Source organism: Antedon mediterranea, chromosome 3, assembly GCF_964355755.1.
Source record: "Antedon mediterranea chromosome 3, ecAntMedi1.1, whole genome shotgun sequence".
Lineage (NCBI taxonomy): Eukaryota > Metazoa > Echinodermata > Crinoidea > Comatulida > Antedonidae > Antedon > Antedon mediterranea.
Window position 1 is genome coordinate 33,334,735 of NC_092672.1, and position 23,942 is coordinate 33,358,676.

At 34.1% G+C, this 23,942-nt stretch overlaps 2 protein-coding genes across 2 annotated transcripts; both read right to left on the minus strand.

The window, feature by feature from the left end:
- Positions 1 to 219: 219 nt before the first annotated feature.
- Positions 220 to 7,496, minus strand: LOC140044321 (adhesion G-protein coupled receptor G6-like). The gene is made up of 12 exons (XM_072088800.1): positions 7,304 to 7,496; positions 6,540 to 7,094; positions 5,997 to 6,215; positions 5,704 to 5,741; positions 5,321 to 5,473; positions 4,500 to 4,821; positions 4,037 to 4,206; positions 2,651 to 2,800; positions 2,433 to 2,548; positions 2,069 to 2,334; positions 1,869 to 1,935; positions 220 to 1,660 (listed from the first exon to the last, which is right to left on the minus strand). The coding sequence occupies exons 1-12, from the start codon at positions 7,494 to 7,496 to the stop codon at positions 1,075 to 1,077; spliced, it is 2,835 nt and encodes a 944-aa protein (XP_071944901.1). The 3' UTR covers positions 220 to 1,074.
- A 1,772-nt stretch (positions 7,497 to 9,268) lies between these two features.
- On the minus strand, positions 9,269 to 19,912 carry LOC140044323 (uncharacterized). The gene is made up of 12 exons (XM_072088801.1): positions 19,826 to 19,912; positions 15,377 to 19,715; positions 14,960 to 15,184; positions 14,673 to 14,710; positions 14,326 to 14,478; positions 13,373 to 13,688; positions 12,756 to 12,925; positions 12,463 to 12,618; positions 12,053 to 12,168; positions 11,586 to 11,851; positions 11,252 to 11,318; positions 9,269 to 10,818 (listed from the first exon to the last, which is right to left on the minus strand). Exons 1-12 carry the CDS (start codon positions 19,910 to 19,912, stop codon positions 10,275 to 10,277), a joined length of 6,477 nt encoding a protein of 2,158 aa, XP_071944902.1. The 3' UTR covers positions 9,269 to 10,274.
- Between the last annotated feature and the right edge of the window lie 4,030 nt (positions 19,913 to 23,942).

The following is a 23,942-nucleotide window of genomic DNA, read 5'->3' on the forward strand; positions in this document are numbered from 1 at the left end:
TTCTTTCCAAGGTGTTGCGATCTTCTATCTCTTTTGTATAAGAAATGAAGAATGTCGAAAAGTTTGGAATACATGGTTAAAAAAGTGCAAAAGGAAGAAGAAACACAATCGCATTCATTCACCGGTATCAACAGCATGGACAACTGACACGGATGATAGCAAGAAAACACACAAGCAATCCCTAACTAGCGTAGCCACTTTTTAATTCACTTTGTTCCAATTAGGCCTAGGACTACATTAATAAGTGTATTGTACTGCATGTATAATAGGCCCAACTAAAGTTATGCAAAGTTGAATTGAATCCTATTTAATTGTCTATGAACTATTACATATTAATAAAGTAACTTCTTAAAACCGTAGATAGTATTTTTTTAAATTATATACATTTTGGAATAGTTCTCTAATGGAAACTACTTAGGTCAACTATGAGTAAAATCAAATTAATTCAGATGATTCGCATGCATAATTATTATTATGATCGTTATCAAAAGCTTACATTGTAATATCATTTTAATTATTAAAAATATAATTAACCTTAAAAGAACGTAATCAAACATTATAATACGACAGGCCGTATTTTCAAAGGTAAATTAACATTCTCGAATATAAATGCCTGATTAATCACAGAGCAATATAGGTAGGAGTCAGGAATATTACGTGAGACAGTGCTAAGTTAGGAATAGGCGATTGTTGTGTACGTACTTGAATATAATGTTCTTCTAACCATGTGTATAATGGTACGATATCTGTGTAGCAATTGGCTTTTATTTATTTATTTATATGTATGTTATTATAAGAGTTTTGTAATGATAAATATTACAGTGACAAAAAATGCATTTATAGGCCCTACGCACTTAGCTGCTTGTTACTCAAACACGGTGGGCAGCGCAAATAATTGAACCAATCAAGTTGTTTAGCGGCATGGTTATCTTGTTTTCCACTTGAATTGAACATATCTAAGTTCTGATTGGTTGAACATTTTGTTAAAACGCAGAAGAAATATTAACAAGTCAACGCTTTCTCGCGATTAAATTCACTTATTGAAAAACAGGCTTAACTTAGAGGAAATAAAACTTAGACTTCATGTTCTTCATCACGACCATCATCATCTAAACCTATTGCTGGATTTTCACCCTCGGTTGTTTCCTCTACGACACACATAGTATTGTAAGTAGCCTCAATAGTATAAGTAGTATTCATGTCTGTGGTTGAAGTAATTAACTCAGTTACGCTCTCATCTGTGGTTTTCGTGGCTTTCTTTTTTGCAAAATACTTCTTTAGATCTTTATTTAATGATTCATTTAAAGTTGTCTTCCATTTTTTTCTTCTTTTTCTGAAGGTGAACAAGTAAAATATTGCAACTCCTTGCAGAGAGTTAAACACACAGAATAAGATCAGAAACACGTGATCAGCTTCACTTTCAAAAGACAGAAATCCGAAAATCCATGTCAGGCCCAGGAGTAAAGATATCGCGATGGCGTTGGAGACACGCTTCTTCTTCTCCTTCAACGTGGTACACTTTTCTTGCACGTTATAGCTTGAGCAGTACAGGCTTCTAAGAATACATATGTATATAATGAAGTTACAAGCCATAGCGATTGCAATCGGGGTAATAACAGCGTAGATAAAGACGTTCGATTCATGTGTGTTTAGGTAACAACTGAAAAAACCCGAAAAATGGTTTTGGTTAATAATATTGTTGCTCTACGGAAATAAACTAAAAAAGAAAAATTAACAGTAAACTCATATAAAATATAGCCAATATTTAGACCTATAATGAATACAATTATTTTGTTTGCCTACTGTGGAATTGGGGTTTGATTTTAACATTTTATTATAAAGAAATGAAGCCCGGTGGGTATACTTACTAATTTGTGTTTTTATAGAATGACACATCAACTGAGAGTAGAACTACTAGTGGTATCAATGGAAGACCTAGAAAAAGAAAACAATTGAGATTGTATTTTTGCATTTTGTTTGCGGTAACCTTTAGGCTATTATCACACAGGGGCCGAATCCGGGTCCAGTGTGAATGGATATTTAGCTTTTGAAAACATACGGTACATACCCCAGGCCAAGATCACAGAACGTCGTAAAAGGTTCGAGGTGTTAGCGTCAACTACTTTAACCAACAGCAAATACATATTTGTTGCTTCCACGGATGTCCATGCGACAGACGTCAACAGAAAGTAATGTAACAATACAGCTATTGTTGTACAAGCTACAGTTCCTGGAGTTGCAGTATCAATACCACATATGAATGTGATATACAGACAAGTTAGTGAGATGCAAAGGTTTAACAGTATTTTCTGAGGTTGAAGCTTACGAAAGGTTCTGTTAAAATTAATTTATACATTTGTTATTCCATGGACACAATGCATTTGTATTTCATTTTTCCAGACAAACCTATCTTTCTATAATTGAGAACTTACTTTTTTGATAGGCTAACGTATATTGTTATCAGTAGACACAGTATTGACACCCCACAACCTACATACGTCACTATGTCCAAAACCAATACAACTTTACTTTTCAACGTATTTGGAAACTGAAAAAGAAAGGAAAATAAAGCAGCACATTTCTAATAAATGCTAATAATTATGAACCAATAAAACTAATGTAATCACATTTTAGATAAAGTAAAGCTTACAAATAAAACAGCGAAATTTGTCAGATGTGTACAGTGGCATGTTATGCTGCCATCATCGTCCATGCCAACAAGCATACATCCATCTTCTGACCAATCACCAAAGCCGTTGAGAGTTGCGTTCCAAAAAACACATGAAACATCCTCGTATGCCTTCAAAATAAACCATTTGTATTATTATAGTGTTTAGGCCTATTTCAAAAGATTTCGAAGTGACGTTAATTAGAAGAAGTAATTACAATGATCACAAGTTGAGCACTACAATATCACCCTGTTTGGTGTCCTAAAAGTTCCTCTGGAATTAATTTGCAGCTTTTTAAAATTGACAGGTCGTCTTGTATAGGAGTTGTTCATAGTTTTTACTGAAGTCTTAATCTAAATGTAAGGATGTGTGGACGACAACACAAAAGGAAAAACACGCCTTTTCTCACTTTTACCACGGTCCGGTGGTGTATTTGGTTTTAATTTGTTTTTAGCATAACAATAGAGATCAGTATGGTCCTTTTAATTAGATCTTTAATTAAGTAAGAGACAAAACTATTTGCTTCCTTGACCGGTTCATGAATACAAAAAAAAGAAAATCATTTGAAAAAGACTGTTACAATTATAGGGGGCAGTAACACCTATAGGGGGCAGTATTTAATTATCACATGATTAGATTAATCCCCACACTCCCCTGTTTAAGCTGAGTTTGTCCTCAAACTTAATATTATTCACAACAAGAAGAATCTTTTCAGCATTTTCAGAGTCAATGCCAGCATCATCAGGCCAGTCAGGGTAAACGTCTCCAGTACCATCGTCTTCAACAAAGGACTCTACACATTCCCCTTCGGCTCCCACAAAGTGTCTCATCTTCTTCTCTGGGAGAACATATACTGTGTTTCCATTCCCATGGGCAGCACGCCTAGTTGCTTCTAGTTCGGCTCTTAGCTCATCAACCGTCCTCTGCACATCTCGCAACGATGCCTTGCTTGCCATCACTGATCTCTAATGTTAAAGCCAAATACGATCCACGATCCCACTTCTGACACCAAATTGTAAGGATGTGTGGACGACAACACAAAAGGAAAAACACGCCTTTTCTCACTTTTACCACGGTCCGGTGGTGTATTTGGTTTTAATTTGTTTTTAGCATAACAATAGAGATCAGTATGGTCCTTTTAATCAGATCTTTAATTAAGTAAGAGACAAAACTATTTGCTTCCTTGACCGGTTCATGAATATAAAAAAAAGAAAATCATTTGAAAAAGACTGTTACAATTATAGGGGGCAGTAACACCTATAGGGGGCAGTATTTAATTATCACATGATTAGATTAATCCCCACATAAACAATAAAGGATAAAAAACAAAGATATAAAGCGGATAGATACAGCACACAAACATTTACCTTTTTAATATTGAAGACAATTTTAACGGGTTCTTCAAACACGGGTGGAAGGCTGTCGTCATACACGGTGGCTGATAGAATAACACTCGATATGCTGAGATTTCCTGAACTCGACGACTGGAACAATTTTGAATTGTAATATGATGTAAAGCTGACATTTGATTTTTTATCTGTTTTAAAGTTAAACAATATAATAGTAAGTATAGATATAGTACTTTACGTTGTAATTGTTGACACTGGTATTAGAAAAGCAGTTGATACTATCTCGCCAGGAGCACTCAAATATACATTGAACTATCTCTATTAGGTAATATATAACTAATGCGAGCTATCAAATGCATTTCAAATATGATACAGTTATAAGTTAATGGACATTTTATACTTTACACAACACGTTACAAAATTTTACATTTTGTTTTAATCAGTAACAGTAACAGAATAATTCTAGCATGAGTAAACGTACCGTTTGAAACCAGGTCACGTGGTAATGTGATAGACTGGTCATTGGCGCTACAACCACCATCAATACAAACCTCAGTCTCTTTCTTATCTTGTTTCACAGCAAATACCACATCATGTCGAAGATTATCAGAGTCAAAACTTAAAGTCTGTACAGACAGCGTTTCTTCATTTTGAGTATAATTCTGGCCATTAGTGGCAGCTGTACTAATTTGTTGCTCAAAAGACTCCAGGATGACAGAGGTTGTTGCAGGTGTAAGAACAGTGTCTTCTGAGTCGGATGCGACTAGTACTGCATCAACAATACTTACTATGGCATCAGTGACCTAATATTTTACATTGTAAGATAACCTTGTGAGTTAAAGATGTATTGTTCCCCAAAACATGAAAAATTAAGGTAAATTAAATCAAACTTGAATAGGTTATTTTGTAGTTCCAATAAAGTTAATCACTTCCGTAGAAAAAAAACACCGAAAAAACAATGTTTTCACTAAATAAAATGATAAAAAATAAATGGTTAAATGGAACTAAAAATCCATTGGCTGGCAGTCAATTTTACAATTTTTTTGCTTTAAATTACATTTTTTTCAGATAAATACATTTTATTTTGGATCAAATTCTTGGTCAAAGTGGATAACTATTATGTAACAATAAAATGGCATATTCAACAGAAAATATTTTAATAATTATTTTTTCAGGTGGACAATACATCTTTATGTGACATTTATGATGACATACCTCCGATTACTGGGACTGTTACAATTACAGATATTTCAGTTTTATAGGTAACAGTATTATAATAATTGTACTGCATGTTTAACTTACATTTTCATTTGTTGATTCAATATCAGTTATTGTTTCCAGAGCTACGGATACTTCTTGTATATCAGCTGGTTGAAGGTCACCAACGTCTTCTGCTTTCTCTACTATTTCTTCAAGTTCAACTGCAACCTTTTCTACGTTGTCTTCACCAACGTTCTAAAGAGAGGCTTAAACAAGTTAAAGATATGTTCCAGGCTGACTAGACTGGAAACACATAATATAACTTATAATATAACACAGGTTTACATTTCTTGGTGTCGATAAAGAACATTCATCGTAAATGTATAATTATTGGTACTGTATTATGAAAGTGTGTGCCAATTATACGTTACTACAAAAGCAATGATAATATGATGTAAATTTATAAATTAATGTCGGCACCGTACCTTCGTTAGATTATTGATTTCTTCAGATAGATCAGTTTCTATAATAATAATAATAATTAAATACAATTAATTAAAACTAAAACATTATTTCATTTTGTAAAATAGGAATTGTTTAGAACGTAGGACATAGGATTGCATAAAATACTATGAAGCAAAGAAGCAAAATAAACACACCTGGGCATTATTTCAAACTATCACGAATACGAAATCGATTTAATATCCTATGGAAATGTGGTCTTATTTGTTGGTTCTGTGCAGTAATCAAATAATTCTACATTCATACTGTTACATACCGATTGTTATGTAAAATGAGCACATTTCTTGCTGCCCTGCTACGTCTGTTGTATTACACGTGACTGTTGTAACCGATCCGATTGGATAAGAGTCTCCTGGTTTATTTGAACAATAAACCGGTGGTGGCGGTGTTTCATCAGCTTTTGCTATTGGTATTAGCCAATCCGGAGTTGTATCCGTAGATGATATGTCACTGGGACATTTGATCGTTGGCGGAGCTTTCGTGAAAATGGTATAGTAAATAAAAAATAACTTACTAAAATGTGCAAACATTATAGAAATAATTATAAAACATATTATTGTTATACACAAGTCTTAATTATTAGATTCAGATTTATTGGTCCTTCCGGAAATTCATGTCAGCCTTACATCGCTCAAAGTTTAAAGTAAATAGTTATATAGGCCTATATATTTAAAAAATAGAACATAACAGGCTTGGATACACCTTTTGAAATGGATGCAAAGAAACAGCCAAAAGTTATTAATTTACTGGAAATGAAAGGTATTAGTTTCAATTATATAATATAAAAAACAAGGAAAACCTTTTGTAGTAAGCAGGTCTGGTGACGTTGTTGCCGCCGACTGTGTAGTAAAACTTCTCAATGTTGTGAATGGTTCTCCTGCTGTTGTATTTATCGTAACATTATAATATTCTAACAATGTGTACGACAACAATGACGTCATCAATTCAGGTGTTATTGGCTCCTCTGTAGTATTTGTTGTAACATTATAATATTCTAACGATGTGTACGACAACAATGACGTCAGCAGTTCAGGCGTTATTGGCTCCTCTGTAGTATTTGTTGTAACATTATAATATTCTAATGATGTGTACGATAACAATGACGTCAGCAGTTCAGGTATTATTGGCTCCTCTGTAGTATTTATTGTAACATTGTAATATTCTATTCTGGTATTTGATAGCCATGTTGAGAGCATGTCAGACGTTGTTGGTTTCGCTGATCTTGTATTTTTCGTAGGTGTATCATTGTTGGAAGGTGGACTTCGGTCATTTTCAGTACTTTGTAAATCTACCACATCAGTCAGAAAGGAAGTCGAATCACTTACAGGTGGTTCCATAGTAGTTACGGGTGAACCTATTTTTGAACGAATTTTGAATACAATTAAATATAGTTTAAACATAAACTTAGTAGGCCTACCTATTTTACGCAAGGAATTAATGTTATAAACACAGTGACAACAGGATCATAACGTCATTTGTGATTGCTATTTGTATCTTGTAGGCCTATTTAATAGTGCAATACTAAAACTAATATCAACTTGTTTTAGGTAGAGACCTACATACCATCACTGATATAGATATCGTCGATTGCAATATCGCCAGTAAAAGAATTTCCGGAAATGCCTTCAAAAACGATGTAATTGTCAACATAACCAGATTCAGTTTGGACGAATTTTACTGAAGCATTATGCCATACATCTCCTTGACTACCACTTTTTGACCATAAAAGGTTGTCAGGCCAGCGTGAATATGGCATTCTGTAAACGTTTAGTGTCCCAATAGTAAATCCGTACATGTGGTAGTAAAAGGATAAGGTCACATTTTTACCGTTTGGTAACACTGGACTTTTTAGGCGAGCCGACATCCCTTCAGTTATTGGATATGATGTTTCAATGTGAACATAATAATCCTCTTTGTTTAAAAAGAAAAAAAACCAATTATACATTTATATTAGCAAGTGTTATTCAATGCACGGTATACAGTAGGCAAGAAATTAGGAGGAAGTAAATGTTAAATATAATAATAAATATGCTTTTTTTTTTTGTCTTATGCAGGATCGACCCACTTTTATTTCTTCATCAATAAAATGTTCGTTTACAATGAGTACATTGAGCACATGAGTAATGTAATGATACAATACAATATAATTGACATTAACTAACTTTCAGTACAACTGTTATCTCACTCCTACCATTGCATTTTATATATAATAGTATAAGGAAAGAAAACAAAATTCCTCTATGTTATACACTCTTTACACGTTTTTCAATCCTTAACAATGTACGTATAATTTACCACAGAATTCTTAATTTTATAACTCTTTTTATCTCTTTCAGGCAATAAAAAAAAAAAAAAAAAAAAAAAAAAAGTTATATTTTACTTTACCTAAATATCAATTTTATAAACGTTAATTTTATACCTTGCTAAATTGTTACGGTCCATATCTGACCACATTTTTTTTGCCTTTTCTTTATTTATTAAAAACTCACAATTGATTATATCTTCTAACTCCGCAGTGAACATTAACCATGGACATTTTTTAACAAGTCCTAGTCTGTGTTTGATAAATATGCTTTGTTGAAATGTAGAGGGAAAAAAGTCCCCCAGCTTACCTGTATAGCCGGAATGGCCGTTTGTCGGTCCAGTTCCAGGTGAATATGTAGAATTATGCGTCCGTGTCCAATTGAAATCATCATTATATTCCTGAGTCCAACCACCAAAACCAGACTGGAAATCTGTTTTTATAACAGCAGCGGTAACTTAAATAGAATCAGAAAGAGAAATCAAGAAGCCAATCTCCACTCTTTCCTAGTATTCTGGCTATGGTTACTTTTTAGAAAGAGCTTATAGAAATAACGTAAAAGATATAATCATTTTAAAAAAATGAATAAATTATCTAATGACCATACAATTTACAATAGCAAAGAAAATTCTAAATGTTAAAAAACAAAATTGTCAAAAATACAAAAAGATGATTATATCAATAGGAACCCAATTTTGGAGGTGGATATATTCTATAAACTAAATCATCAATTGAATTAATATGTTACAACTTATCAATAATAATATAAAAAAAAACCACTTTAACCAAAAACTTCACAAACAAGAAATAAATAAATAATAAAGGAAATAAATACATTAAAAATAATAAATAAAATGAATATTGTTTCTTATAAAGTGTATTTTTTATAACATTATAAACAAACATAAAAAACTGAATCACCACGAAACTTACCAATACCAGATAATAGTGATAGAAACACTACTGTCACAATCGATATTTCCATTATCGTTACGTTTATGGATCGCTCTCAAATCAAGTTAACCACACTATGCATAAATAATGTCTCTTCGTCCGTGTACGTGTCAAAAATAAACTTGTTTTTATGATACCCTGATACAACATTGTTTGACTTATTTATTTATTACCCTATTTTTAATAAAGCTGGTTTAAATTTAGCTTATTATCAATATTGGTATTGAATTGAATCACATACACAGCAGGTGACAAATAACATACACACACACTTTAAGTTTATTCCTTTATCAAAAGACAAAAAGTTATATTCCACACATTTTTCGATTTACAGTATAGTTTGTTTGTATTGGCGAAGTTTACAGGCTAAACAAACAGAATAATAATGAAGTTTTGAGGAAATGAAACTGTATTTATTTTATTTTAGTTCCCCATAGCAAATAATGTTCACCAATGAACTTACTGTACATACGATTGGTTTCAAAGAGAATTGTTTCCTTTTATTTTCAATTTGTATGCTTAATTGAATAAGTTAATATAAAAATTGTGTTTATTTACACATAAAAGTTCGGTGTTATTACTTCTATTATTTATTTACTCGTGACCCGTACTTAACAAACACGAACCGCATGCTTTACAAAACAACATATTCTTTTAAATAAAGCTGTGGTTTTGTCATAGGAAATATTTGTATGCATGATTATAATTATGTCGTATATTGAACTCAGAGCACTGAACTTTCAGATGCAATTCCATCAAGCTTTTTTTCTGAAAAAAAAGTACACTTCAATCTAAACGTTTTCTTGTGGTGGTACAGTATATACAGATTTTACAAACGTAGATATTTCTTTATTTCAGTTACAAGCATTACTAATACATTTTTTTAATGGTGTAATATCTTTTCATATTGCGTATATCTTACATTAAATAATGCTAACATTGCAACAGTAAATGATGGCACGAGGGCGTAAGTGCGTTTATTGGATTTACTTGTCAAAATCCACTATACATGTGCAAACTACACTATTACGTTTTAACATAGGAAAGTGAACTTTCACTCTTCCCTTGTTTAAATCAGGTGAGTATAGCCTAAATTTGTGCAAGTTTTTGATAATTATATTACTGTATTAAAAAAATAAAATATAAAAAATTCTAAAAGGAAATTCTAAGCCTAAAAACTGTTTAAGTCAGTTGGTGCTAGAATTTATGACGGAGGTGAGGCATCCCTGAGAGACGGACGTGCATGCATGATAGAACTATACTCAACTGAAAAGCTGTTCATTCACTGTTGCCTTCTTCACTAGTTTCAAATGCTGGATTTTCGACCTCGGGTTTAAAGGTACTAAAATTTCCAGCTGCTGTGGTTGGTAAAATTGACATTGTTATTTCACTAGTAGTAGTCACAGTTTCTGTAGTTGAATGATTAAGAGTGTATAACTGATTTGGTCTATACTTCTTCTTGAAACATTTCTTTAAATCTTTAAATTCTTTCTGTCTGAACGTGAACAAATAAAATATTGCCACTCCTTGGAAAGAGTTAAACACGCAGAACAATATTAGAAACACGAGGTCAGTTTTGCTCTCAAAAGACAGAAATCCAAAAACCCATGTCAGGCCTAAGAGCAGAGAAATAGCGATAGCGTTGGTGACCCGCTTTTTCTTTTCTTTTGAACTAACATCTTTATTCAGTAATTTAGATCGCGAGCAGTATAAATTTTTAAGAACCACTATGAATATAACCGAGTTAAAAACGATGGCAATTGCGATTGGAATAAGAACAGCGTAGATGAAGACGTTGAATTCCGAAGTGTTGAGATAACAGCTGTAAATCACAAAGATATTAGTTTTTAATACTGTAATAGCATAATGATTTGTATAGTAACTATAGACAAGGTCCAATCGACTTGTGGACCAATAGAAAAGAACCAACATGTTATTTTTGAATAGTTAGAATGATTTGTAGGGAACAATAGACAAGGACCAATAGAGATGGACAAAATGCTATGTTTTCAGTTTGCAGAATGATTTGTAATAGCAATAAACAAGGTCCAATAGACAAGGACCAATAGAAATGGACCAAATGTTATTTTTTCCATTAGTTGGCATAATGATTTGTAATAACAATATACAGGGTCCAATAGACAAAGACCAACTTTTATATATTTGTTCAGTATGTATTGTAGTAATAGACTAATATAGTATCTTGTGAGTTTAGAAACTTTTTTTGAACTGTAGAAAATGATAAGTACACTTACTAGTCTGGGTTTTCATAGAATGAGACATCTACTGATAGTAAAACTATCGGTGGTATGCATGGAATACCTAGAAGAAGAAAGAAAATACCGATTATATAACATGGTATATAGTTAGTACCAATACATAGAAGTTATATCAGTATCAATGAGATTATATTCAATAGTAGAGCCTTTCCTTTGTGACACCACAGTGAGTCAGGTGCTCCTGAAGGTGTCCCCTTATTAGTGGTTTTATCGTAGTACACTATTCTAAGAATACTGTAGGATTAAACTTGTCATTTAATGTTGTGACATGTGTATTGGCGTCAAAAGAACAACTTTGAAACTCACTTACCCCAAGCAAAGACCATTGAAAACCACAAAAACTTGGAAGACTTAGCGTTAAAAACTTTCACAAATAACAAATACATATTGGCTGCTTCCACGGATGTCCATGCGACAGACGTCAACAGAAAGTAATGTAACAATACAGCTATTGTTGTACAAGCTACAGTTCCTGGAGTTGCGGTATCAATGCCACATATGAATGTGATATACAGACAAGTTAGTGAGATGGAAAGGTTTATTAGTATTTTCTGAGATTGACGTTTTCGAAGAGTTCTGTTGAAAAGAGTAGAGTACACTTATTTAAGTAATGAAACTTTGTAAAATACTGCATGCATTTGAGTGACTTAAGCACACTATTGGTGTCATTGCAGGCAGATTTTCACTATGAATGTCATCTTTCCACGCAATTCTGAACTTGTGTTTTGTAATTCTGAATAAATCGGTTAAAGAAATATTAGGCCTACAATAACTTACTTTATTGATAGGCTAAATACTATTGTAATCAACAGGCATAATATTGACACCCCACATCCTACATACGTCACAATGTCCAAAAATAATTCAACACCTTCCGACAATTCGTTATGGAACTAAAAGAAAAGGACAAAAGTTTAACTGCTCAATCCCACTACCAGTACAGTATGTTGACTTTCAACATTGTATTGTAATGATAATGTATTTCCTCAATAAAAAGAATACAAATGGTTAGATTCAGGAAAAGTATTTGCTAGGGGGAAATAAAAATTCACGAAGGAGATTTTGCAGAAAAAAAAAATATTTGGATGGTCAGAAAGCGAAGTTATTAAATTTACTTTAACTTTACATTTTGTTTGTTTCCAATTTGCACAGTTTATTTTGGTTACAGTATTATAAATAAAACTTACAAATAAAACAGCAAAATTTGTAAGATGTGTACAGTGGCATGCTATACTGCCCTCATCATCCATATTGACTAGCATACACCCCTCTTCTGACCAATCACCATAAACGTTGAGAGTTGAGTTCCAAAACACACAAGTAGCATTTTGATCTGCATAATCCTGCTCCAATAGACGTAATAATAATATAAATGAATGAAATATGAAAAACGACAATAAATAGTTCAGCATGGTTTAAATTGTGGTAGATCTTTGCACATGCAATTATCAAAATAAAGATTTTTGTTTTCTGATAATACCTTAGGTATATTAAAGACAATTTTAACAGGTTCTTCAAACACAGGTGGAAGGCTGTCGTCATACACAGTTGCTGATAGAATAACATCGGTTAGGTTGAGATTTCCAGAACTAGATGACTGGAACAGTTTTGAATTGTAATATGATGTAAAACTAACATTTGATCTTTTATCTGTTTGAAATAAGTCAGAAAATGATTATGTATCATATTATAATGTTCAGTGAATATAACATGCTTGGTATACATGCTGATATCCAAGCTTTATTGTTGCAAAAAGGAAAAAAAAACCAAAAGATCAGAGGCAACCACAACGAGTTTTTAATTGTTTATTCTTACTTATTAGATAAATTAGTACATTTTAGATGTTTAGGTATGTGGTACTGTTGCTAAATAATGGTATAACTGTAGCAAAAATTGATCAGTGATAGTTTAGTATAGTAATATGGTATATTTGAAATACTACTCAGTAGTTTTAATTTATCTTAGTATAAGTACAATTATGACACGCCATGTATGCCAAAATATTGTCACCGTCAACAATACAGTAGAATCTAAAGTAATTGCAGCCTGTATCTTAATCTTAATAATCCAGTAAGTATAAGATTACCCTGTACGTACTGTTTGTTAGCAGATCACGTGGTAAAGTTATGGATTGGTAATCCCCGCATCCTCCATCAACGCAAACCTCAGTATTTTTCTTATCTTGTTGCACAGCGAATACAACATCGTGTCTAAGATTATCAGAGTCAAAACTTAAAGTCTGCACAGACAGCGTTTCTTCATTCTGAGTATAATTCTGACCATCAGTGGCTGCCGTACTAATTTGTTGCTCAAAAGACTCAAGAATGACAGATGTTGTCTCAGGAGGGAGATCAGTGTCTGACGAATCAGATGAGAGCACTGCATCTACAGTACCAACTACTGCATCAGTGACCTGAACAATAATCATTATACTGTAATGGATGGTTTATACAACATTGTGCTTTTTTTTTAATGGATTGAAATGGAAGCTAATTAGACAAGTATATAATAAAGAATAGTACATATTGTGTTTATAGTTTGCTATTTTCTGAATATTGAAGAAATATAAATAATCTATTGTATAGTCAAAAGCAACTTGCCAAACATTTTCTTTGTCACAAGCTATTTTGTATTAATTATTTTGAACTGTTTTAAATGGGTCAAACCTCAGTGTTTCTGTCAATGGTAGAATAGTATAGTAACAATATTTAATTTGAGGTTATCTATATTTTTACAGAGCTAAACATTTACCTTGTTATCCAACTCTAGCAAACCTTATGTAGTTAGCTACAAAATCTAAAATAGCAACACAAACATACAACCATATCTGTTGGCACTGTAGATACTAAAGTTAAATTTACAGTAATTGACCTTTGCTTGACTAAACAATTTGTTTTGTTTGCAACCAGCACATTTTCAACCAGACCAACACTTAATATAAACAATCTACAACCTGGCATATTTACTAATAGTTTTTGCCACATATTTAAACCGTTATTTTCTATCTCAGTTTCAATTCAGTTAAATGTTCAATTTATTTTTTAACTTACATTTTCATTTGTTGATTCAGTGTCAGTTATTGTTTCCAGAGCTACGGATACTTCTTGTATATCAGCCGGTTGAAGGTCACCAGAGTTCTCTGCGTTCTCTACTATTTCCTCAAGCTCAACAGCAACCTCTTCCACATTCTCTTCATCAACGTTCTAATAATTCAAAATACTAGTTTTATTTAAATGATTTTAGCATGAGCACTCCATAGACTACTGTACTTTATGAACTACAAAATAATCGTACTGTAAAGGGCTCTATAAGTAGGCCTACTATAAGTAAAATTGAAAACTGAAATGGTTAAATACTGTACCATTAAAATAAATAAAAAGATTTATCCTAATCCTACCTTTGTGAGATTTCTAATTTCAGTAGATAGACCAGTTTCTAAAATAAGTAAAATTATAGGTTACTTCAATGTATACTGTGACAATCTTTTTTTAAATCGATATTGAAAAAAATAAACACATTTTTTATAATGATACTGTATTTAAGTGTTACTACCATTAGGGCTATAAATGTGTGGTTATCTAGAAATCCATAGACAAAAAGTTTGTATAATTTTGTTATTCATCTATTGTTCTTCCGGCCGTTACTACTACAATAAATTACTACTAAAATGAATCCAAAACTTACCAACAGTTATGTAAAATGAGCAACTATCTTGCTGTCTGACAACGTCTATTGTAGTACATGTGACTTTTGTGATTGATCCTATTGGATAAGAGTCTCCTGGGTTACTTGTACAATCAACCGGTGGTGGCGGTGTTTCATCATCGTTTGCTATTGGTATTATCCAATCAGGAGATGTATCTGTCGATGATATGTCACCGGGGCATTCGATTGTTGGTGGGATGTTACCTGCCATAACATGAAATAGATACTGTACGAATAACATATTACTTTATACATTAATATTATTTTAAAAACATTATAACAAATTATATTAGGTTTGTTAATAATATATAAATAATAATTATAATACTGAATTTATTACATGACATAATGTGTAAAATAACTTGATTTGAGAAGAAGCAAAGAAATAAAATAAACCTTTAGTTGTCGGCTGTTGTTCTGACGTCGTTGATATTGGTTGCGCAGATGTTGATTTTCTTGTAACATTTTTCGAAGAAGTGCTTGGTATTCCTGTTGTGTTTAACGTTGTTCCCAATACTGCTGTTGTAATCGGTGAAAAAGTTGTTGGTGTATTTAAAGTACCATTGTTGTGTGACGTAGTGTTTGAAACTCTTGTTGTCAATGGTTCAGGAGTTAGTGGTTCCGGTGTTGGTGTATTTGAAGTACCATTGGTTTGTGACGTAGTGTTTGATATTCCTGTTGTAAACGGTTCAGACGTTGTTGGCTCCGGTGTTGGTGCATTTGAAGTACCATTAGTTTGTGACGTAGTGTTTGATATTCCTGTTGTAAGCGGTTCAGGCGTTGTTGGCTCCGGTGTTGTTGTATTTGAAGTACCATTAGTTTGTGACGTAGTGTTTGATATTCCTGTTGTAAGCGGTTCAGGCGTTGTTGGCTCCGGTGTTGGTGTATTTGAAGTACCATTGGTTTGTGACGTAGTGTTTGATATTCCTGTTGTAAGCGGTTCAGGCGTTGTTGGCTCCGGTGTTGGTGTATTTGAAGTACCATTAGTTTGTGACGTAGTGTTTGATATTTCTGTTCTAAATGGTTCAGACGTTGTTGGCTCCAGTGTTGTTGTATTTGAAGTACCATTGGTTTGTGACGTAGTGTTTGATATTCCTGTTGTAAACGGTTCAGACGTTGTTGGCTCCGGTGTTGGTGCATTTGAAGTACCATTAGTTTGTGACGTAGTGTTTGATATTTCTGTTGTAAGCGGTTCAGGCGTTGTTGGCTCCGGAGTTGGTGCATTTGAAGTACGATTGGTTTGTGACGTAGTATTTGATATTCCTGTTCTAAATGGTTCTGAAGTTGTTGGCTCCGATGTTGGTGTATTTGAAGTAACATTGTTTTGTGACGTGGTGTATGATATTTTTGTTGTAAGCGGTTCAAAAGTTGTCGGCTCTGGTGTTGTTGTATTTGAAGTACCATTGGTTTGTGACGTGGTGTATGATATTTCTGTTGTAAGCGGTTCGAAAGTTGTCGGCTCCGGTGTTGATGCATTTGAAATACCATTGTTTTGTGACGTGGTGTATGCTATTTCTGTTGTAAATGGTATAGACGTTGTTAGTTCTGGTGTTTGTGTATTTGAAGTATCATTGTTTTGTGACGTGGTGTTTGATAATACTGCTGTAAGCGGTTCAAAGGTTGTTGGCTCCGGTGTTGGTGTATTTGAAGTACCATTGGTTTGTGACGTAGTGTTTGATATTTCTGTTGTAAGCGGTTCAGGCGTTGTTGGCTCCGGTGTTGGTGTATTTGAAGTATCATTGGTCTGTGACGTAGTGTTTGATATTCCTGTTGTAAGCGGTTCAGGCGTTGTTGGCTCCGGTGTTGGTGTATTTGAAGTATCATTGGTCTGTGACGTAGTGTTTGATAATACTGTTGTAAGCGGTTCAGGCGTTGTTGGCTCCGGTGTTGGTGTATTTGAAGTATCACTGTTTTGTGACGTAGTGTTTGATAATACTGTTGTAAGCGGTTCAGGCGTTGTTGGCTCCGGTGTTGGTGTATTTGAAGTATCATTGGTCTGTGACGTAGTGTTTGATATTCCTGTTGTAAGCGGTTCAGGCGTTGTTGGCTCCGGTGTTGGTGTATTTGAAGTATCATTGTTTTGTGACGTAGTGTTTGGTATTCCTGTTGTAAGCGGTTCAAAGGTTGTCGGCTCCGGTGTTGTTGTATTTGAAGTATCATTGTTTTGTGACGTAGTGTTTGATATTCCTGTTGTAAACGGTTCAGACGTTGTTGGCTCCGGTGTTGGTGCATTTGAAGTACCATTAGTTTGTGACGTAGTGTTTGATATTTCTGTTGTAAGCGGTTCAGGCGTTGTTGGCTCCGGAGTTGGTGCATTTGAAGTACGATTGGTTTGTGACGTAGTATTTGATATTCCTGTTCTAAATGGTTCTGAAGTTGTTGGCTCCGATTTTGGTGTATTTGAAGTAACATTGTTTTGTGACGTGGTGTATGATATTTTTGTTGTAAGCGGTTCAAAAGTTGTCGGCTCTGGTGTTGTTGTATTTGAAGTACCATTGGTTTGTGACGTGGTGTATGATATTTCTGTTGTAAGCGGTTCGAAAGTTGTCGGCTCCGGTGTTGATGCATTTGAAATACCATTGTTTTGTGACGTGGTGTATGCTATTTCTGTTGTAAATGGTATAGACGTTGTTAGTTCTGGTGTTTGTGTATTTGAAGTATCATTGTTTTGTGACGTGGTGTTTGATAATACTGCTGTAAGCGGTTCAAAGGTTGTTGGCTCCGGTGTTGGTGTATTTGAAGTACCATTGGTTTGTGACGTAGTGTTTGATATTTCTGTTGTAAGCGGTTCAGGCGTTGTTGGCTCCGGTGTTGGTGTATTTGAAGTATCATTGGTCTGTGACGTAGTGTTTGATATTCCTGTTGTAAGCGGTTCAGGCGTTGTTGGCTCCGGTGTTGGTGTATTTGAAGTATCATTGGTCTGTGACGTAGTGTTTGATAATACTGTTGTAAGCGGTTCAGGCGTTGTTGGCTCCGGTGTTGGTGTATTTGAAGTATCACTGTTTTGTGACGTAGTGTTTGATAATACTGTTGTAAGCGGTTCAGGCGTTGTTGGCTCCGGTGTTGGTGTATTTGAAGTATCATTGGTCTGTGACGTAGTGTTTGATATTCCTGTTGTAAGCGGTTCAGGCGTTGTTGGCTCCGGTGTTGGTGTATTTGAAGTATCATTGTTTTGTGACGTAGTGTTTGGTATTCCTGTTGTAAGCGGTTCAAAGGTTGTCGGCTCCGGTGTTGTTGTATTTGAAGTATCATTGTTTTGTGACGTAGTGTTTGATATTCCTGTTGTAAACGGTTCAGACGTTGTTGGCTCCGGTGTTGGTGCATTTGAAGTACCATTAGTTTGTGACGTAGTGTTTGATATTTCTGTTGTAAGCGGTTCAGGCGTTGTTGGCTCCGGAGTTGGTGCATTTGAAGTACGATTGGTTTGTGACGTAGTATTTGATATTCCTGTTCTAAATGGTTCTGAAGTTGTTGGCTCCGATGTTGGTGTATTTGAAGTAACATTGTTTTGTGACGTGGTGTATGATATTTTTGTTGTAAGCGGTTCAAAAGTTGTCGGCTCTGGTGTTGTTGTATTTGAAGTACCATTGGTTTGTGACGTGGTGTATGATATTTCTGTTGTAAGCGGTTCGAAAGTTGTCGGCTCCGGTGTTGATGCATTTGAAATACCATTGTTTTGTGACGTGGTGTATGCTATTTCTGTTGTAAATGGTATAGACGTTGTTAGTTCTGGTGTTTGTGTATTTGAAGTATCACTGTTTTGTGACGTAGTGTTTGATATTCCTGTTGTAAGCGGTTCAAAGGTTGTCGGCTCCGGTGTTGTTGTATTTGAAGTATCATTGGTCTGTGACGTAGTGTTTGATATTTCTGTTGTAAACGGTTCAGACGTTGTTGGCTCCGGTGTTGTTGTATTTGAAGTATCATTGGTCTGTGACGTAGTGTTTGGTATTCCTGTTGTAAGCGGTTCAAAAGTTGTCGGCTCTGGTGTTGTTGCATTTGAAGTATCATTGTTTTGTGACGTAGTGTTTGATATTTCTGTTGTAAGCGGTTCAGGCATTGTTGGCTCCAGTGTTGTTGTATTTGAAGTATCACTGGTCTGTGACGTAGTGTTTGGTATTCCTGTTGTAAGCGGTTCAAAAGTTGTCGGCTCTGGTGTTGTTGCATTTGAAGTATCATTGTTTTGTGACGTAGTGTTTGATATTTCTGTTGTAAGCGGTTCAAAAGTTGTCGGCTCTGGTGTTGTTGCATTTGAAGTATCATTGTTTTGTGACGTAGTGTTTGATATTCCTGTTGTAAGCGGTTCAAAAGTTGTCGGCTCTGGTGTTGTTGCATTTGAAGTATCATTGTTTTGTGACTTAGTGTTTGATAATACTGTTGTAAGCGGTTCAAAGGTTGTCGGCTCCGGTGTTTTTGTATTTGAAGTACCATTAGTTTGTGACGTAGTGTTTGATATTCCTGTTGTAAGCGGTTCAGGCGTTGTTGGCTCTGGTGTTGTTGTATTTGAAGTACCATTGGTTTGTGACGTAGTGTTTGATATTTCTGTTGTAAACGGTTCAGACGTTGTTGGCTCTGGTGTTGTTGTATTTGAAGTACCATTGGTTTGTGACGTAGTGTTTGATATTTCTGTTGTAAACGGTTCAGACGTTGTTGGCTCCGGTGTTGTTGTATTTGAAGTACCATTAGTTTGTGACGTAGTGTTTGATATTCCTGTTGTAAGCGGTTCAGGCGTTGTTGGCTCTGGTGTTGTTGTATTTGAAGTACCATTAGTTTGTGACGTAGTGTTTGATATTCCTGTTGTAAGCGGTTCAGGCGTTGTTGGCTCCGGTGTTGGTGCATTTGAAGTACCATTGGTTTGTGACGTGGTATATGATATTTCTGTTGTAAGCGGTTCAAAAGTTGTCGGCTCTCGTGTTGTTGTATTTGAAGTATCATTGTTTTGTGACGTAGTGTTTGATATTCCTGTTGTAAGCGGTTCAGGCGTTGTTGGCTCCGGTGTTGGTGTATTTGAAGTACTATTGGTTTGTGACGTAGTGATCGAAACTCTTGTGGTCAATCGTTCAAGCATTGTTGGTTCCGGTGTTGGTGTATTTGTAGTACCATTGTCTTGTAACATAGTGGTTAATGAATCTGTTGTCCACGGTTCAAAAGTTGTTGACTCTGTTATCGTTATAATTGAAGTACCACTGCTCTGTGACGTAGGATTCGAATCTGTTGTAATTGGTTCATACGTTGTTGCTTTTATGGTTGAATCTGTTGATTTAAGAGCCATTTTTTATTTAAAAGAAGTAATTATAATAAATACATTGTCTGTCGTATTAACTATTACCAACAATAGTCATGAACATTATTGCTTTTGTGATTAAATTTAACTGATATTTTTTAAATATGAAAATATTTAATTTATGGTAAATCGTCTTAATCCTTATAAAAGAAAATATAATAATGAAACAATATTCATTAAGTTATGAAATATCAAATGTAAGCCTACTGTTGATTCTCATTACAAATTTATTGTCAAAAGATCAAAAGAAAGACCGATCACAACATGGATCGCAAACATTCATAGAGGAACTCGCCGACTTATATAACAACGTACAGAATGGCGAGTGTGAGACGCACAATGTCTAAATACTCGCGTTTAAGGAGAAAATACTGTATAAAATACAGCATAGTGTCTTCTACTGCAGTTACTGTTGGTTAACTAAATGTTTGCTTACTATTTAACACGTAAATTAAATCATTAGCAGGGTTAATTTCATTGTAATTTTTCTTAAACATCTTTTCAAAATCAAATTACAATAACTGAAATATACTTCTATTAATTCGTCAAAAATTCGAAACATCGTCTGGTCTGAACCATCAACATACTCATAAAAGAATAATTTCTTTGTAAACAAAATTGATAGTTTTGATTTTGGAGTTTGAGTTTGGAAAAGAATAAAATATTAATGTTGTTTTCCTGGAATATATTTCCCAATTCAGTGTTATTTATTCAACGTTTTTGTTTTTTATATGTATCATATACATTTAATTTAACAATATTTAAAATAAGAAACATTGTTTGTCTCTGAGAGCTTTTAGTTAAACCCGGGTTGTTCTACCAAATCATATTACATTAATCTTACTTACCAGACAAAACTGATACAACAATGACAAGTACTGCTTCAAAATGTGATATAGCCATTGTCGCCGGATTCGCGTTATATCGCGTAACTCTCCTGCCAGTAGGATGTGTATCTGCTAAATGCGACTGATAATGAATTTCTTTTGTAACACAATAATTACCACACTGATAAGTCATGCCGGATCTGGAGTACTATTGGTTACTTGCTTAAACAAATCGCCAATAAACACCTTTGATTGGTTAATGATTACTGCCTAAATAAGTATTTACACTGAGTAATCTATGTTTACTCCACTTGAGGAACAAGATTGGAATAATTGTTCATTATATTTGTTTTTACAGAAGTTATGCAGGTTACTCTTTATAATGATACATTTATTACTCAATCACACAAACCATAATGAACATGTTTTCATCAATGAACTCTAATAATTATGAAATCATCATAAATCCGGCTTGCTTGTTATTGAGTCACAAGGCATTTATTGGTTTTGTAAATGGTTTTTATGTCCGTTTATGACCCTTGTGTGTAATCTAAGTCCCGTGCGAAGCAAAACATTGAAACTCCAAAAGAAGCCCATCTCTGCAAAGGTAATCACGAAAAGAAGCCCATCTCGAATCATCTTCTTTACAAGCACGAGGTTTGACGATAATTGAAATACACAATAACATATTAAACTTGCATGTTTTATAGTTGTCTAGTGCACTGTCTACACTATCAAACTAGTTTGACAAAAAAGTGTGATGTGCCCAAATATGGTAATGATGTAACCAAATATGGTAGTGATATGACATCATCATGTCCATATATGGGAAGATCTTTATTTTTGTTGTCATAAAGTTTGATAGTGTAGACAGATCTTAAGTAGTGGTTATTAAATTCTTGAAAATGATTAAAATACAGATTAGATAAATATCTAAGTTGAATTCTTAAAATCTGTCTCTTTTTTGGAGTTACAGTTAGTAAAACTATTGACGCGGTGTAGTCGATCGCTTAGCGAAAACGTAACATTTACAAGCGATTGTATTTGATAGGGAAACCATAGCAGGCGGAAACGCTCTTTATCGTAATTCCCATCAAGCAGCTTTGTGTGCGTGTGACTTATCGTAGTTTTTCTATAATAATTCAGTGAATTCAGTTTTAAAAACCAGATAACATTGTTGTTAACATAATAATCAGAGGAGACTTCTATATAATCTCTTGTCGGTTTTCCTCCAATAGAGTAAATAAGTTTATTCCGACAAAATAATGTTATCAACAAAATATGTATTTACATTGAATGTATACTGTTTATTTAGTTCAAGTTCTGAATAATAACATTGCAACACTGACACTATCATCCAGTACCAATAATCTGCACTACGGAAAAAAAAATTGCGCAATATTGTAATTATCCTTTATTGTTGATATATTAGTTCTGAACAGAACTGTTGAGTTTCTCGACGTTTCGATCAATATGCTTGATCGTCCTCAGGAGTGAGAATGTAGAAAGTCCAGGAAACTTGGAATATAAGTGGAAAAGGGTGGGATTGGTGTGAAAGCCAGAAATAATGGCAAGTTCACACAGTGGGAGGGATTGAAACTAGCTATAGAAGAGCATTGTTTCTCATTATCCTTTAATGACCCGATCAATAATATAAATGGTAATTGGGCAGGCACCCCTCTCCCCCTTCCCTTTGCTGGGGAAGACTAATTCCAATTGTAAGATTGAAAATTGATAAAAGTTGCATATTTATTAGGAGCAAGCTATAAGTTGGTTTTCATTCTCATACAAATAGTATTCATATACACAAACTGATTGTTTAATGTTACAAAATGCTGATCCATTCCACAAAGTGCAGCAGTTTAAACGGATGTGGGCGTGCTTGTATGGAACCGCTCGACCAAATAGCTATCGTATTGGTCATTATCTTCTTCACTACTTTCAAATGCTGGATTTTCTACCTCAGCTGTAAAGGTACCAGTAAAGTGATTTCTCTGAGATGTCATAGTTGGTACTGTTGAATTAGATAATTGTACACTGTTGTTAGGCCTACTGTTGGTAGCCGTTCTATGTAAATAATTAACATTGGATAATTGTTGCGGTAAGTACCTATTCGTGTAACGTTTCTTTACATCTTTAAATTCTTGTTGTCTGAACGTAAACAAAACAAATATTGAAACTCCCTGGAAAGAATTAAACACACAGAACAAAATTAGAAATACATGGTCAGCTTTGCTATCAAAAGACAGAAATCCAAAAACCCATGTAAAGCCTAAGAGGAACGATATAGCGATAGAGTTGAAGACTCTTTTTTTAATTTCATCTAGAGTTACATCTTTTGTCGGCAATGTGTTAGATCGCGAGCAGTATAAACTTTTAAGAACCAATACGAATATAATAGAGTTAAAACAGATGGCAATTGCGATTGGAATAAGAACAGCGTAGATGAAGACGTCGAATTCCTTTGTGTTGAGATAACAGCTGTAAGACAATATAAATTAGTTTTTAGTATTTCAGTATTTCAGTATTTATTGGTACTCACTTTAGAATCAGTGGCACACACCTTTCGGTGGTGCGTCCATACAAATATAAACAACAACATATAAAAGGTAAATGATGATAACACTTACATAATTAACTTACATTGAAACCCCACCCCCCCCCCCAAAAAAAAACAAAAAAAAAACATAACAAAACAAAAAACAAATGTACAGTAGTAATGTCATAATAATAGTAAAGTACAGTAGTCAAGTTTCCAGTTTAATATGGTCCTGTCCAATAGAAAATGTCCAAAATAGTCAAGGACCAATAGACAATGCCCTATAGATATTAACGGTCATTAAAAATCAATAGT